The sequence below is a fragment of the Saccoglossus kowalevskii genome, chromosome 7, assembly GCF_978046115.1.
Source record: "Saccoglossus kowalevskii chromosome 7, keSacKowa6.1, whole genome shotgun sequence".
Taxonomy (NCBI): domain Eukaryota; kingdom Metazoa; phylum Hemichordata; class Enteropneusta; family Harrimaniidae; genus Saccoglossus; species Saccoglossus kowalevskii.
Window position 1 is genome coordinate 8,090,232 of NC_140647.1, and position 18,478 is coordinate 8,108,709.

Below are 18,478 nucleotides of genomic sequence, written 5' to 3' on the forward strand. Positions count from 1 at the left end.
CTCAATACCTTGCAATGTATCCTTGGATAAGTGTTCCACAGCAGTGTTCTCTCAATACCTTGCAATGTATCCTTGGATAAGTGTTCCACAGCAGTGTTCTCTCAATACCTTGCAATGTATCCTTGGGTGAGTGTTCCACAGCAGTGTTCTCTCAATTCCTTGCAATGTATCCTTAGGTGAGTGTTTCACAGATATGTTCCCTCGACACCTTGCAATGTATCCTTGGATGAGTGTTCCACAGCAGTATTCCCGCAATACCTTGCAATGTATCCTTGGGTGAGTGTTCTACAGCAGTGTTCCCGCAGCACCTTGCAATATATCCTTGGGTGAGTGTTCCACAGCAGTGTTCCCTTAATACCTTGCAATGTATCCTTAGGTGAGTGTTTCACAGCAGTGTTCTCTCAATACCTTGCAATGTATCCTTGGGTGAGTGTTTCACAGCAGTGTTCCCTTAATACCTTGCAATGTATCCTTAGGTGAGTGTTTCACAGCAGTGTTCCCTCAATACCTTGCAATGTATCCTTGGATAAGTGTTCACAGCAGTGTTCCCTCAATACCTTGCAATGTATCCTTGGATAAGTGTTCCACAGCAGTGTTCCCTCAATACCTTGCAATGTATCCTTGGATAAGTGTTCCACAGCAGTGTTCCCTCAAAACCGTGCAATGTATCCTTAGGTGAGTGTTTCACAGCAGTGCCCCCTTTAAGCCTTACAGGAGGACTGCTAATTTGTGTGACTTGGGAAACATCTTCTTTAATTTCACACATATTACCTCTCTATCACAGACTTTAATTGGAAGGCCAAATCAGTAGATGTAAATTAAAAAAGCATTTCATTATCCACATTTGGTATTTTGTAGTATGTATAACAGTAATATTGCTCTTGTTAATCTTATTCATGGTTTGTAGGAACTGACCTCTTTCCTTCTTCAAAGCCAATACTAAACATTAATTCTTTCTATCGAGATATATCTGGGTTTTTCTTTTCTTATGTAGGTTGGGTATCTAACACTATCTATGAAAGTATTGATCCTATTTCAACGAAATCAGTTCCTCCTTGGCAACACAGGCCTCTACCACACTCTCTCCCACCTGGTGATGGTCCATATCCCACTGAGGATATTGGTAACTTGCATACTTTGCTTTGTCTTTTCTTGTAATGTTTTTTTTAAGTGCTTTTCAATATATACGAACAGCATGAAATTCACTCTGCCTTTCTAAATGAACCCTTTTATCTCAGTTTAATATAAGCCTAATCTCATATGATGTAGATCATTGTTAAATGCATGTGCTGGGTTCTTGACAATCATACTAGATTAATTATGAATCATCTAACCTTTGACCCTTAACCCAAGGCTGCTGCTTCTCTCATGACTCCTGTTTATAACAACGTTCATACCTGACTATTTGTTTTATATATGATTTACAAACTGGTTATGAAATAAATACTTGTCAACTTTACTCCTCCAATAATTATGCTCTATCTTGTTAGAAATCCCTGCATGTTTTATCCCTTATACGTACACTGTAAGTGTTATATTGCTCCGTAATTCTAACTCAGACACTGTGGAATTCCTCTAAGCTTATCACTCAGACTTCTGCTTCACATGTACATGTATTTCTTTCATTTTTGTATAAAAAAGTGTGTGTGACATAGAATGAAATTAAGACCGGGCCAAATGATTTTTTTTCTTTTGCCTCTAGTGCATTATTAATTTATGAATGAAAAATAGTAAATCAAATTTTCATTTAGTTTTTTTTTACTTTTTGGTAAGCTTTGTTAAATTTTACTGTAGTTAGATTGTGTAACAGGGATGTAGTCTCTGTATACGAGTTTAGTATTGACTATTCCTGGTCGCAATACTACCATACTCGACCGGCCCAGCACCTAGGGTACTCAGCTCCAAAAATTGCGTGTTTTAGTGAGCTGGCGCTTATCCAAGCACCAGGCTATTGCCAGGAATTTGCAACTGCCAGTCCAAAAGAATTCAACTCCATTAAAATGTAGACCAGTACGCGCACGGGTGACCAGTACGCGCACGGGTGACCAACTACGCGCACGGGTGACCACTACGCGCACGGGTGACAAAGAATAGAAGTTTCAAGGAATCCCTGTGTCACAAGCGTTAGTTCATCTTTCAACTTGTTTACAAATATATAGGAAAGGTTTCTATAGTTTCACTTCGCTAATCAGATTTCATTCTTTTCCCAACTCGCATACATTTTTTCCAAGAATTTGATCAAAACAAATTATGTCCATTTAGTTCAAAATTTTTGAAAAAAAATTGAAAAATGTTCAAATTTAGGTGGAAAAAGTTTGTGCTCAAATGGTTAATCTCGAAATGAGTACAGCATTTTAGCTTTTTCTCTCCCAACTTGTCATATGACTAATGTAACTAACTGATTTTTCCTCTATACAAGGGTGGAAAACTTGTGAAGTTTATGAAAGCGTGAAAGATAGCCCTGCCCGACAGGAACACACGTTGGTAAAGAAGTCTCATCCACCTCCAGTTGCCCCAAGACCGGCTCTTAAACCCAAACCTAATGTAAGTGAACATATAGTTTGGAGTGTGTAAAACAAGTCTAATCTATACTAATCATGGTTCACCCTGCTTTCATGTTGCCTAAACATTTCATTTTTGATGAGGGTTTTTAAGCTTAGCTGCTGTGTAGATGCATATGGGTTGAAGGTGTCTTATAGCATGAAAAAGTTTGGCCACACATAACACAATCTGTTGAATCTTTGTACTGTTACTGTCTTCTTGCTCATGATGAGTGAGTGGCCGACCGACCAGAGTTTCAATATTCCTGTGATTTGATTTCTGATCTATATTTCAATTGACTAAACATCTGTGAACACATACATGTGCACACTGGCTGCTTGGTGTCTTCCTACGCCTCAGTTGTCGTTTATTTCACAGGTTGGAAAATTAGATCTTTCACAGTATGCAATCAGTAAAACTGAACTAAAACTTCCAAAAGCAGCACCGTTGGCTACGCCCGATGAAGACGACTACTCGACACCTAAAGATTATGTGAAACCGCCAAAGCAGGGGGGAATCTATAGCGATGTGGCAGATGTTATGCCAAAGGGGAAATCGGTAAGAGACTTCTACTAATCAGTGACATGGTTTTCCTGCCTTGGGGTGCAACACTGCTGCTGTTAATTTTGCTTCTAATAGATCAGTGGGGCTTTGCATGGCTTTTTGTTTAACTTGGCGGTGTATGATTTCATAGTGGATTAATATTTTCTTTTTAAGCTTTTTTAATAATAATGCCAGTGTAATAATAATAACAGTATAAATAATATTTTATAGTATTTTAATTTTTCTGAATGATGCACATGTAAGACTGTCTGCCTTCATATCAATGTCACTTGTCAATTGCAAATCTAGAATGCTTGCCACATATGCAAACTGTTATAACCTCTGTTCCCATACAATAACTGACTATATTACTGTATGCATGTATGCATGTTCATCTTCATAGTTATGTTCCAACGTAATCCATAGGTATCTGACATTGTCACTATTCATGTTTGTTGTTCCTCCCATGTAATAGCTGACTGTATTATTATATACCGGTATACATGTTTGGATTCAAAGTCAATGTTTTTGGAAATGTTTGTGAATCATTATTTCCTCAAATATTTTGTCACTTATTTTTGGTCACTGTTACATCGAGATATCGGTTGTTGTACATGTGGGTTTCATAATGGTTGTTACTCAAATATGGAGAAGATATCTGAGAAATAAGTGTGTACATGGCTTTTGTTATTAGAACAAACAATTTTGAAACAGGAAAAGTTTGTGTTTAATTTAAATAGTTATACTTGAACTAAAAGCTTGAAACCTTTGTTATATATTGACTACAGATGATGGTTAGGGTAGCTGCTCCGCCAACTGACAGTGAAAGTGACCATTCTTCCCTGGAAAGAAACAAAAAAGGCAATGATGTGTATGCTATGGTTTCGAAAAAAGAACACAAAAAGAAAAGTAAGAGAGGGGCTCCTGAAAAGAGTTCATCATCCTCCTTGTCGGATCCGTCAATACCGCCACCATTGCCTGAAATCACAAGCAAGAGATTGGAAAGTAATGGTAAGATTATAAAATCAACAGCTAATGGTGCGACTCATCAGTTTTGCTTGACTGTTATACATCGCACCTTAGCTTCTTACTATAAATTACATTTTGTGAAAGTGAGTTCATGTTATAATTATAAACTTGATATTTTATTTATGTTCAGAAACGAGTAGTGACAGCGATGGAAAGGCTGAACTAGCTACCACCAAAAAGCCTAAGAGACGAAGTCTACGTCGCAGTCAAAAACAGATAGTTGAGAGTGGAACACCATCAGATGAACAACTGCCTGGTATGTATGATGACTACCCAGCCCGTGTACGAGTGTTACCACCATCAGCGCATGAAGACATTGAAAATGAGGATGTAAGTACTAGTAATTTGTCTATTTTTTGGGGGGAAGAAAGTGAGTTGGTGAGGTCACTGTGTCAGGTCACAGCTCAAATCAGGATTTGAAGGAACACTCGTCTGGTTCTTGTCATCAGCTTTAGTTTTCATCTTCAGCAAGAGATGAAGATGATGAATTTGAAGCTTTGGCTGTGACTGTCTGGCAATGCATTGCTTTGACTTTGGCTGTGACTGTCTGGCGATGCATTGCTTTGGCTGTGACTGGCTGGCGATGCATTGCTTTGGCTGTGACTGGCTGGCGATGCATTGCTTTGGCTGTGACTGCCTGGCGATGCATTGCTTTGGCTGTGACTGCCTGGCGATGCATTGCTTTGGCTGTGACTGCCTGGCGATGCATTGCTTTGGCTGTGACTGCCTGGCATTGCTTTGACTGTGACTGCCTGGCGATGCTTTGCTTTGATTGTGACTACCTGCTTTCTTACTGCCCAGTGATTCATTGCACTGCTTTCTTAGTACCTAGTGATTCATTGCACTGCTTTCTTAGTACCTAGTGATTCATTGCACTGCTTTCTTACTGCCTAGTGATTCATTGCACTGCTTTCTTGCTGCTTTCTTACTGCCTAGTGATGCATTGCACTGCTTCCTTACTGCTTAGTGATTCATTGCACTGATTTCTTACTGCCTAGTGATTCATTGCACTGCTTTCTTACTGCCTAGTGATTCATTGCACTGCTTTCTTATTGCCCAGTGATTCATTGCACTGCTTTCTTATTGCCCAGTGATTCATTGCACTGCTTTCTTACTGCCTAGTGATTCATTGCACTGCTTTCTTACTGCCTAGTGATTCATTGCACTGCTTTCTTACTGCCTAGTGATTCATTGCACTGCTTTCTTACTGCCTAGTGATTCATTACACTGCTTTCTTACTGCCTAGTGATTCATTGCACTGCTTTCTTATTGCCTAGTGATTCATTGCACTGCTTTCTTACTGCCTAGTGATTCATTGCACTGCTTTCTTACTGCCTAGTGATTCATTGCACTGCTTTCTTACTGCCTAGTGATTCATTGCACTGCTTTCTTACTGCCTAGTGATTCATTGCACTGCTTTCTTACTGCCTAGTGATTCATTGCACTGCTTTCTTACTGCCTAGTGATTCATTGCACTGCTTTCTTACTGCCTAGTGATTCATTGCACTGCTTTCTTATTGCCTAGTGATTCATTGCACTGCTTTCTTACAGCCTAGTGATTCATTGCACTGCTTTCTTATTGCCTAGTGATTCATTGCACAGCTTTCTTACTGCCTCGTGATTCATTGCACTGCTTTCTTACTGCCTAGTGATTCATTGCACTGCTTTCTTACTGCCTAGTGATTCATTGCACTGCTTTCTTACTGCCTAGTGATTCATTGCACTGCTTTCTTACTGCCTAGTGATTCATTGCACTGCTTTCTTACTCTTACTACTCTAGTTTGGGATTCTATTGTTATTTTGTTTTGTAGCCTCCTAAAATTAGTGCCCCCCCCCCTCTCCTATACATAGTCGTACTACTATTCTTCTGACGTGTCAAGTATTGTACCCATGCTTGATTTGGGCAATGATGATTTAATATTTCATTCACTAGGTCAATCATGATGAAAAACTACAGAGGAAGAAGAAGGGTAAAGAGGAGAAAGAGTTAGAAAAACAACGCAGGAGGGAGGAGAAGAGACAAAGAGAAGAAGAAAAGAAAAAGCAGAAAGAAGAAGTAAGTGAACATATTCGTACTACCGTTAAAATCCTATTATAAACCGCGGTTTTTATTACAATGTATCAAATAAAAAATTGGGATCAACAGCTCAAGTTTGGGGGTGCGGTTTCTATTACGTACATATTGCAATCACTAAATGGGCATGGGCATTTTTTCCCACATCACAAAACAAACAATACACCGTACAATATTTTGATTATAAGTGTCACGTCATAAAAAAAACTTCACATGAATAAAATACTCAGTATATTTAATGTAATATGCATTTATTTTTATTAATTTTCTTCGTAACGGAAAGTACATTCTGACACGAGTTTCGAATAAAAACAAACATTAATGCATTGCTTAGTAGAAAATGATCATGATACGGCACTAAAAAAGTACAGTACCGTGGCTACGGTAACGCAATCAGGCCATGCTTCGGCTCACAAGTGAATAACTTACTTGTTTTCGAAGTGTTGAAATTGTTGATTATTACTCAGTAGTAATTATAATAACCCACGAAAAATACATTCGTTGAATTGTTATCAAATGCAAGTAAAATTCAACTTAGTTTCACCGTAAGCAAATTATTTCGGTCACATGTAAACGATCGATACGACATGTACGATACGACATCCGCCATGTAGTTTGAATGCACACGAGACGTTACTTGACCGGATAGGTCAAGCCACTAATTAACCAATCAAATTGCTGGATGGTGCCCACGTGTTCACCTTAGTTCACCACCTTAGTTCATTTAAATATGTTAATGACAGGTCACCGACTTCATGGTGAACGAAACGCGGAAGTGATTTACCGATAATGTAGTGCGATCTTTTGGCTTTGATTTCCATGGGAAAACGACATGACTTTTTTTTTAAATCAAGAAATTAGTTTTTTTCGAAAGATAAACTGAGCATTGAAAATGAATTTAACAGTTTTTCGGTGATAACAGCTCATTGTCGAAAACTTGCGACACACGGACGTATTTATAAGGAGTATTGACAAAAGTTGTCGCAAGAACAGAAGCAGTTTCACTGTGCGATTGACATCCTAACACTACTGAACAATAAAGAGGTGTGAATATTTTTAGGCATGTTGACGAAACAAATGAATAGGATTAGGAACAATGTACCAGCTGGTTGAAACAAAGTCAGTCACGGTCATGTTGAATTGGGGGTGCGGTTAGTAATAGGTACTTTTCATGTTTTCAATTTTTGTTGAGAACTCTTCAATGCTGAAGCCGAAATCAGGGGTGCGGTTACTATTAGGTATGCGGTTTATAATAGGATTTTAACGGTAATTCATGTCGATTCATATTCATGTCAACAATTTAACAAAAAACGTCATGTTCATGTTGTGTTTTTTGTGACATGATGGCGTGCCATTCACAGTGATGATTCCAATGGTTCAATGTAGTGTTTTATTGTGACATGATGGCGTGCCATTCACAGTGGTGATTCAGATGGTTCAATGTAGTGTTTTTACTGTGTCATGATGGTGTGCTATTCAGTGGTGATTCAGATGGTTCATGTGTTAACTGTGACATGATGGCGTGCCATTCACAGTGGTGATTCAGATGGTTCAATGTAGTGTTAACGGTGACATGATGGTGTGTCATTCACAGTGATGATTCAGATGGTTCAATGTAGTGTTTTATTGTGACATGATGGTGTGCCATTCACAGTGGTGATTCAGATGGTTCAATGTAGTGTTTTTACTGTGACATGATGGCGTGCCATTCACAGTGGTGATTCAGATGGTTCAATGTAGTGTTAACGGTGACATGATGGTGTGTCATTCACAGTGATTATTCCGATGGTTCAATGTAGTGTTTTATTGTGACATGATGGTGTGCCATTCACAGTGGTAATTCAGATGGTTCAATGTAGTGTTTTATTGTGACATGATGCTGTGCCATTCACAGTGGTGATTCAGATGGTTCAATGTAGTGTTTTACTGAAACATAATATAGTGCCATTCACAGTGGTGATTCAGATGGTTCAATGTAGTGTTTACTGTGACATGGTGTGCCATTCACAGTGGTGATTCAGATGGTTCAATGTAGTGTTTTCAGTGACATGATGGTGTGCTTTTCACAGTGGTGATTCAGATGCTTCAATGTAGTGTTTTATTGTGACATGATGGTGTGCCATTCGCAGTGGTGATTCAGATGGTTCAATGTAGTGTTTTACTGTGACATGATGGTGTGCCATTCACAGTGGTGATTCAAATGGTTCAATGTAGTGTTTTATTGTGACATGACATTAATATGCTTTCTACTGTTACGTTCACAGGAAAAACGAAAGAGAGATGAAAGGAGGAAAAAGCAGTCGGTGCAAGCAGGGAAAGGAGGTGGCACTCCATCAGTGTCTTATAATTACTTTGGAGAAAGTTTAGAGGATATAGTGACGGATGAAGAGAGAGTGCCTTTGTTTGTTGTCAAGTGTGTTGAGTATTTAGAAGAGCAAGGTAAGGCCATTTATCATACATTGAGCAATAGCAGTACAGGTATTTACTTGTGATAACCTTACTTTAATTCTGTTTTATATTACGCTGTAATCAATTGATCAATACATGTATTCGATGCTATTTTGAATTTGGTTTATACTTCTCTTGGTCATTTGTTTGGTTGATTGTGTTAAAATTGTGTTAAGTCAATAGTATTCAAATGAGAGCAGTAAATGAGAGATATTTGTGTCTGTTCACCGTGATTTTAGTGAGTTATATAATACACCAATATATATGTGAATATTTACAAAAATAGTTCTGTTTTTTATCTTATTTGTATCTCAGCATGCAAGCATAGTTAACGTTAACATGATGCATGTTTATTTAATGTTTTAAAAGCATTTTGTTTCCATTGCCAGGACTCACTGCAGAAGGCTTATACAGAGTTCCTGGTAAAGCAATTGATAGTGACCTTATTCTTCAGAAATTTGATGAAGGTATATACACATCAAACAATAAATTTTTCACTTCAATATTGAAATTAAAAAAATGTTCATTCTACTATTACATTCTAAGCTGCTGAGGCTTACTTAGAGTTTATCTTTTGCTTAACCTCTTCATCAATTTGTCCAATTATTTTGTTTGCATTGCTCTATTACCGCATCATGGTCTTCTCATTGTTGCTCACGTCACATATTTTGATCCCACATTTTAATGGACCACACTTGGGGAGGAACTGACTCAATCATGTTAAATTTGTTGTGTATAGAGTGATTCTTTATAAAAACTAATTTGCCCAATCTCTGGCTTTGACACATATTAAATTTTCTTGGGCGATCATAGAAGTTATAAGAAGCCAGTTAAAATGGTGAAATGTGTGTTCAAATGTGATAATATATAAAGACTGTGCCAAAGAAATACTACAAGTCTCGTAACTTTGTTTCATTTTGTTGCAGACAACACAGTCAATATTGCTGAACTGAATGTTGGTGTAAATGCTGTAGCAACAGCCCTCAAGTTTTTTTTTAGTGAGCTACCTGAACCTGTCATTCCTGTCAGTATGCAAAGAGATTTTCTTGAAGCAGTTGGTATGTCCTATAATAGTTGATTGTCTTAAATATGGGAAAGGCAAATTTTTTTTCTAATAATATATGCTGTCAATAAATAAGGCCCAGGTCAGATAAGCACCTGCAGACTTCTAGTGCAGATTTCTTCAAGGCCACATCAATTAGTAATTTCAGACTTTTCAGTGAAGTTTATAGCCTTTTTTTTGTTACTTTAAGCGTCCTAATATTTCCTACTCAGATTTTGGTGCAACTGTTTGCCTGTTTTTATTTATTTTCTATCATTTTTTTTTTCTAATTTTGGACGAAATGCACATAATTTCCTATAAACTATAAATTTTGGTGAAAATATAAAAAAAAATGTGGGTTTTATATAATTATGTTGTGAATTGTGACTTTAGTGCTCAATGGGTTAAGAAATGAACACTACATTATTGGTATGTTTGTATGTTTTTATATTCATAACGTAAAATTATTGTTGAAGATGTTTAAAGCATCATATTAAAATATACTTGTAATTTGTACATATAGGTAGACAAGATGATACAAAGCTGACTGAATTGAAGAGATTATTAGGAACATTGCCACATGCAAATGCTGATGTGTTTGGTTATATGATGACTCATTTAAATATGCAAGTAGCCAATTCTTTTGTTTAATACCCCCGATGACTAGTTGGAATGAGTCCACATTATCAAAAAACAAGTAGCCAGAGTTAAATATGAAGTTGATGAAACTTTTGGCAATTTGTTTTCAGACTTTGTCCAAACAGGGACTTGTTTGGTTGGCTTAGGGCATGTATTCATCAACCTGTACATATCCAGCCCTATCTCGCACATGCTTGCACCAAACAAGTTCAAACTTAACACATACATCATACTTCAAATTGTACATATGCACATGCATTTGTTTCATGAGCTGGTTCAAGATGACCATTTAGCAGCCATTTTATCACCAACAATTTTCTCAAAATCACACATTTTTACGATTTCGGAACCCAATCTCGGTCATCCATGGACAGATTCTGTTCAAACTTTGGGATCTTGAAGCACTCCGTTTCTTTTTTCGAATTGGATTCAAAATGGCCAACTGGGGCAGTTTCTGATCAATATATTTAACATGCCAGGGCCAATCAAGTTTAAAATTCACACATATACAAGACATCATACCGAACAAATGCACATGCATTTTTATTGCCTGCAAATTCAAAATGGCTGACTGACAGTCATCTTGTTTAAACAAATGTAAATTCATGAAGCCATATCTCGTACACGCCTGGACCAATCAAGCTTAAACTTCAGTCATAATTATGTCTTAAATATACTCGCATCTACAATACAAACAGGGACTCTGTCAATTACTTGTTACAATAAGAGATGTATGATGGACAAAAACATGTATTTTATTTGACTGTTGTTGTTGGATACTCCATACTATATAGACCAAAAACTAAAAGTATAGTTTTCACTAGCCTAAAAATCAATAAAGCTAATACTCGCACTAATACGCATGTAGTGGTTGTTATTGTACGTACCAAAACAACCAGTGTTCATACTTATTAGAGAATTTCATTGTTTCACAGAACGAATACTCAAATGTGTGCTGAAAAAAAAACTTTTTATGAAGACATGTTTATGTGTTGATAAATCGTAATCTAATGTATCTATCTATATACAGTGTCAAACAAATAATACTGACAATTACACGTTCTCATCGATATTGCATCTTTAATATAGCAACATACTTTTTGACAGATTACTCATTACAAGCCTTTTGTTATTCTGTGATAATTCAACATTACTTCTCTCAATTAACGCAAGTTTCGTGACTTGTGAATCCAAGTGCTTTGTTTCTAATGCATTTTTTGTGACAACATTTTTGTAGAAAGTGTCATATAGTACGGTACATACCTTGCATTCACACTGTTTTCTGTATGATTAGTGTATTTATTCTTTTACCTTTATTTTCTGTTTTATTAACAGGGTAACGCAGTACAGTCAGGATAACTTAATGAACTGTGAGAACTTATCCGTATGTTGGTGGCCAACCTTACTACATCCTGAATTCAATTCTTTTGAAGCGATGGCTCAGAACATGAAAATGAGAGATATTATTGAACTCTTCATTTCGAAAGCTAGGTATTTTTTTGTGCCAGAAGAGACGTAGCTTGAATGCATATATAATTAACATAGTAATTTCCTAGTCTACACCAGGACTAAGTTAGCAAGGTTCTTTCAGTGCAAAGTTTTAGTCAACACTGTTTTTTTTTTTGTTTTTTTTTTACAAACTAAGTTTGGATGGTAGGAATTATTTACCATTTATCAGCTCAGAATATAATATCACGATGAAAATATTTGTCTACAAAGTGCAAAAACGTATAGCATAGCTTCATGCATTTTTTTTAATGAATAGATATCAGGGTTATAGATGAACTGTGGAACTTTAATGGCAAAATATGACGCATCATATTCCCATTTGTAATGGGTGCAGTTTTCTAACCATGATTCAACAAGCAGTAGTAGTAGATGTCTCTGTAATTTTCACCATCTATGAGACTTTATTAACACAATGCAGTCCATTACATTTATTGCTGAATTGTTACTTAGGGGTGCCCTCTGACTCGTATAGGGGTGCCCTCTGACTCGTATAGGTGTGCCCTCTGACTTTGTTAGGACCATGTAACCCTTTAAATATCATATCGAGGATACAAATCTGTGAATCTGCATTGCTACATTGTTTCATGAAATTAAAGATTTAAAAAATAAACTGATTGGCAAAAAAACCATCAAAAGCTAGCATATTGCAAATACCAACTATTTAAAATAACATGGTGCTTCAGCTGATATCAGAACCAGCCTCAGTGTGAGGAAACGTGGAAACACAGATTTGACACAATAAAACTTAGTCACTCAATTGAGATAACAAATCTTGTATGTACTCTGACCCTGACAGTATAAGCTAACATTTAGTTATCATCACATTACATGCTGTGTGATCAGTACAATGATCATTTTGTTGATTCCTGTCAATTCACTTTAATTGAAAATTGAAAACAATTGTTGTTTGGACGTCAGGCTGTGTTCTGTACTACTCATTGTTCAGAAGTTGTGTACAATTTCCGAATCACATAATTTAATAGTTTGTAAGAAGCAAGCACGTTTATAATTGTACAACATGTAGCAATACAGCATTGGATTAATTGAGGACATCATTGTGTTAATTAAGTTGTTGATTTTGTAAATGAAATGAATTAACACATTGCCAGCTAACACCTTCATTTACCATTCATATCAACTATCCATGAAGGCAGGCCATGTGTTGAATACGATACTATAGTTTATAGACTACACTCTATGCGTCAAATCAAGCCACAATTATTGCTGGAATCTTTAATATTCTACACTGTGCACAGATTTTAAAGAACATGTACTGGTACTGCATTTGATGACATGATCTGAATTTGGTCATCATTAGGACCTTAGTCAGTTTGGCCGTTGGTGCACCCATGACTTAACATCCTTGTGCCAAGGTACCATATGGGAAAAAAGTGCTAAGCCTGTACATTTTTAAAAAATGTGTAACACAAAGGTCATTATGATTTATAAAAATTACAATGCTTGCAGAAGCGCTGTACTATATCACCACTACAAGTGACAATAGATGTATTTCTAGGACATTATTAGGCTATTCTTGCCATATCAGAAGTGGAAAGCCAGGCATTTTTTGATTATGACACTAACTTTATAAATAACGATTCAAATCAAATTGCTGATCATGAACATTTTTTTTTGTAGCATAGAATGCCTTCTGATAATATACAGCAATGACGTAGTGTAATATCCAAATATGAACAATATTGAAAATATTATGTATTTCAGATACAGGAAACCTTAATTAATAGTACCCAGGGTTGTATAAATCATTGCTTTTGTTGGATGCTATTTAACTGTTTTCACTGACACAAATCTTAGTGAGGGGATAATTTGATTGATGCGGCTGACCCTGTTGTGTTTACTCCTACAAAATGTTTTATGTCTCTCCCCTGCTTGAAAAATTCAAAATTATGTCTCACAAATCAGATATGCTTAATGCTAACGGCCTCGGTATTGCCATTTGAATCAATAACTACCAACTCTGATTGGTTAGTATATTTGCTGTTCTCTTTGCTACCACGAGACAATGCAATACACTTACAGAATGAAATCATTTCACGTATATACTCTCAGTTATTCCCACTTCCATCAACAGGTGGATTAAATCATTTGAAATTTACATAATAAAAATTAGTTTTGTTTTTTTTCTTGATTAAAAAATCATGCATTTTCTAATTTCGTTGAAAGTGCTAACAGACGAGTGTGTTTATTTTTCAAGATTTACCTAAGGTATTTTTCTTATTAAATTGACAATTTAAAAAAAAAAAAAAATCATGCTTAAAATATGTAAGATAACATTTTTACTAACAATTGTATGTAGATATAAAACTTTACTCTGGAAACTGTGCATTAGTCTGTCACAGAAAACAAATTTTGTATAAAATGTAGTTAGTAGTTTTAGACTCTAATAATAATGATGTAATTGATTTTAAACTGCATATATCATGTACATCAAAAATGACTTATGAAAAATAGTGAAACTAAATTCTTTTTTACTTTGGTCAATTTTTATGAAGAAGTTTAGTTTTGAAACATAATTAGATAATAAGTCACCCAGAGCACAAGTTGGGGAAAATTTTGAACAGGTAATAAACAGACCAGTTAACTTGGTTACCCTAGAATAGGTTTCAAGCAAGTCAACTTTTGAATTTCTATAGTAGAATGTAAATTTCATGATCTCTAACTTTTCATGCACTTTAAATGATTTTGACTTGCCTGACTTTACATATTTCTCATTCTGTGGATTTACTTAAACTCTGGAGTGTCGCTATGGTGATAACAAAATAGAACCTAAAGTCTGAGAATTGGTGCTGTGTTTACAAACAGATGCATGTTGTTTTTCATGGCTCTGTACTGCACTGAACTGAAATACTAAAATCAATTGTAAAACTGGTGTGCTTTATGTCTTTGAGTGTATTGAGTTCTTGCAATAAAGTTGTATAGCACTCCAATACCTCATGGTTCAAGATTTCTATTTATTTCTCTAATAGCGACATGCTTAGTCTGTGTTTTGTAAATTGACATTTGTATGTCATGCTGTACTATGAGATTTTGCTCACTCAATAAATTCCATAATTCATTCATGCTGCATACTTTCCTCCAATTTCAAAGCCAACTGAAATACAGCATTAACTTAATTTTGGAATTGCAAAGACAGATTCCAAGTCTTCCTCATTCTCACAGATCCTTCATTTCAAATTTCAAGTGCATATTCCATCTATTGTTTGTATTAGGTGTTAGAAACTGAAAATACTCGCTATTCTGTGTTTATTCTATGTTTGATCAACTTTCTTCACATTGTCTGGTACAACATATATCCACTTATAATACCGTGCATTGTCAGTTTTAACTAACTTGTACGTTTTTATATACGATTGTTTCTTTTCTTATTTTTCAATTTTTTTTTTTTTATTAACCAAACTATTATATCTAGATTTGAATGTTATTGATAATATACATAGAGCAAGGCATAGCGATATTGATGAAAGTGATGTAAGTGATGTATTTTCATTCATCAACACTCTCACCACCCATTGGTGTGTGTATTTTGCTTCACTTTGATTCATCAATGCTTTCGCCACACATTAGTGTTTTTTAATCGATGTGTATATTATTCATACGACTTGGTGAGAATACAGCACACAGTTTTGGTGGTGAAAGCATTGTTTCCTGAATTGATACTTTTAACCAAGTTTAAGATAAATTGTGATCATGTGACAATCACTGCTTTTTGGTGACAAATATTTGAAGTTGTACTGAAACTGATTAATTGACCAACCACCATCAAGTTTCATATGTAAAGCAACTACAGTTATAAAAAAAACACTGCTTACATCATGCAGAGATTTGTACATATTTGAAGGTGTTTGTAGTCTTGCTTAGTTTGATTGTACCTAACATCTGTAGTAAAAGGCTCTTCATCTTCAAAACAGATGTTCATAATTCCTGAGAATCCACATAATAAATATGTTTGCATTATATAGTATCAGAATTAAAACCAAAAAAAAAATACTAGTACATATGAATTAAAATTATTTCTATTTTGGCATTGTGCGACATTTACATTGGGTGATTTATTACGGTGACTGTGGAATTGGGATGCTGCACTAAATGTTGTTTATAATTCAGAATGGGGAAGGAGAATGTCTTTTTGCATTCATTCATTCAGCTCTAGCTAGCAACCAGTTTAACCAGATATGTTTTATACTAGTCTGCCATTTATTCAATGACAACCAAGTGTTTCTTACATTTTATATGCATACCATATGTTTGATTTTGAGATGGTAATGGTCACTTTGGTAACCATATTCAGTTCTTGTACATCTATCACTAACATGATAATTCTTTTCTGTCACTGTGTCATGGATTGCTAGCTTTTTATGATTATTAATTAAAAGCAAACTTTAAAAATAATGTGCATATCTAATGTGTATAGGTTTGTGTATGCATGACTGGTATTTGTAAACTATTTTTCTCTATCAATATTACAAACCAGCTATGATTGGTTTATCAGTGTCTTGTACCCCCAGAAGTCTCATCTCAAGTGATTGCTGCTTTGACTCTAGTTACTCAGCTAGACAACAGTTGAGTGTTCAATATATGCTTGTCTGTTTGAAATGGTACAAAATAAGCAATAGACCACTTTCCCTGGAGTAGCGAGACTGGGGTGCAAAAATACTCGCACTTTGTTGTGGCTTAAAATACAAACATGTCAGTTGGCTGACAGTCCATAGAAAGGAATTTTATTTTTGTGACGTTTGGTACACCTAGAAGCACAATATCACACCCCTAATCCATATGTGCACGCATGGGAAACCCTGTATCTTTGACTTTCGAGAAAGTAGTCTATAACATGTGATTGACCATAATGCACCTTGCTCCAGGCTTTGGATGGAAAGCCACATGGCTAAATATTTACTTCAATAGAGGTTGATATAATTATCTGTTATCAAATCAAACTCAGAAATGCATTATTTTACATTTTAAAAAAAAATGTAGTCTTGACCCTGACCTGCAATATGATAAAGGTAAACAATTATTTTTGTTCAGATTTAAATGAAACTTTATGGATACTATGGGATATTGCTCAGACCTGATTAGTTTTGGGTTGACGTATTCGTATTAATGATTTTATTTGCAAAATTATGAGCCGATTTTTCAAGAGCTGTACAACATATTTCGATGAACCTTGGTATACAGATGTATTGTATTAATGTACAGACCTGATTAGAATATTTGTAATGCATCAAGTTCCCTAATTAATATGCAGTAAATAAAATTACGTTTAGAACTCGCTCCTGCAAAAAACTAGTAGTGCCAAATGAATGACCAACATATGCCATGGATTGTAAACACATGGCAAAGTCTACAATTATCAATATGACTAGTTTTATGCAAGGGTACAACACTATCAAATGAATGGCCAACATATGCCATGGATTGTAAACACATGGCAAAGTCTACAATTATCAATATGACTAGTTTTATGCAAGGGTACAACACTATCAACTGAATGGCCAACATATGCCATGGATTGTAAACACATGGCAAAGTCTACAATTATCAATATGACTAATTTTATGCAAGGGTACAACACTATCAAATGAATGGCCAACATATGCCATGGATTGTAAACACATGGCAAAGTCTACAATTATCAATATGACTAATTTTATGCAAGGGTACAACACTATCAACTGAATGGCCAACATATGCCATGGATTGTAAACACATGGCAAAGTCTACAATTATCAATATGACTAGTTTTATGCAAGGGTACAACACTATCAACTGAATGACCAACATATGCCATGGATTGTAAACACATGGCAAAGTCTACAATTATCAATATGACTAATTTTATGCAAGGGTACAACACTATCAACTGAATGGCCAACATATGCCATGGATTGTAAACACATGGCAAAGTCTACAATTATCAATATGACTAGTTGTATGCAAGGGTACAACACTATCAACTGAATGGCCAACATATGCCATGGATTGTAAACACATGGCAAAGTCTACAATTATCAATATGACTAATTTTATGCAAGGGTACAACACTATCAACTGAATGGCCAACATATGCCATGGATTGTAAACACATGGCAAAGTCTACAATTATCAATATGACTAATTTTATGCAAGGGTACAACACTATCAAATGAATGACCAACATATGCCATGGATTGTAAACACATGGCAATGTCTACAATTATCAATATGACTAATTTTATGCAAGGGTACAACACTATCAAATGAATGACCAACATATGCCATGGATTGTAAACACATGGCAAAGTCTACAATTATCAATATGACTAATTCTATGCAAGGGTACAACACTATCAAATGAATGACCAACATATGCCATGGATTGTAAACACATGGCAAAGTCTACAATTATCAATATGACTAATTTTATGCAAGGGTACAACACTATCAAATGAATGACCAACATATGCCATGGATTGTAAACACATGGCAAAGTCTACAATTATCAATATGACTAATTTTATGCAAGGGTACAACACTATCAAATGAATGACCAACATATGCCATGGATTGTAAACACATGGCAAAGTCTACAATTATGAATATGACTAGTTTTATGCAAGGGTACAACACTATCAACTGAATGACCAACATATGCC

At 35.6% G+C, this 18,478-nt stretch overlaps 1 protein-coding gene across 7 annotated transcripts in view; it reads left to right on the forward strand.

Moving 5' to 3' along the window:
- Positions 1-18,478, forward strand: part of LOC100373081 (rho GTPase-activating protein 5-like) — an 80,754-nt gene that overhangs the window by 45,781 nt on the left and 16,495 nt on the right. For 2 of the 7 annotated variants that reach the window (XM_085501024.1, XM_085501026.1), the window contains 11 exons: positions 995-1,123; positions 2,420-2,544; positions 2,920-3,099; positions 3,873-4,095; positions 4,244-4,443; positions 6,047-6,169; positions 8,452-8,626; positions 9,025-9,102; positions 9,562-9,693; positions 10,201-10,303; positions 11,652-14,093. In XM_085501024.1, the coding sequence (XP_085357150.1) occupies positions 995-1,123; positions 2,420-2,544; positions 2,920-3,099; positions 3,873-4,095; positions 4,244-4,443; positions 6,047-6,169; positions 8,452-8,626; positions 9,025-9,102; positions 9,562-9,693; positions 10,201-10,303; positions 11,652-11,835 (1,652 nt within the window). In that variant the 3' untranslated portion in view covers positions 11,836-14,093. Of the gene's footprint in view, positions 1-994; positions 1,124-2,419; positions 2,545-2,919; positions 3,100-3,872; positions 4,096-4,243; positions 4,444-6,046; positions 6,170-8,451; positions 8,627-9,024; positions 9,103-9,561; positions 9,694-10,200; positions 10,304-11,651; positions 14,094-18,478 lie in introns of those variants that run through there. The other 5 variants (XM_085501027.1, XM_085501029.1, XM_085501025.1 and 2 more) reach the window with 4 other exon arrangements.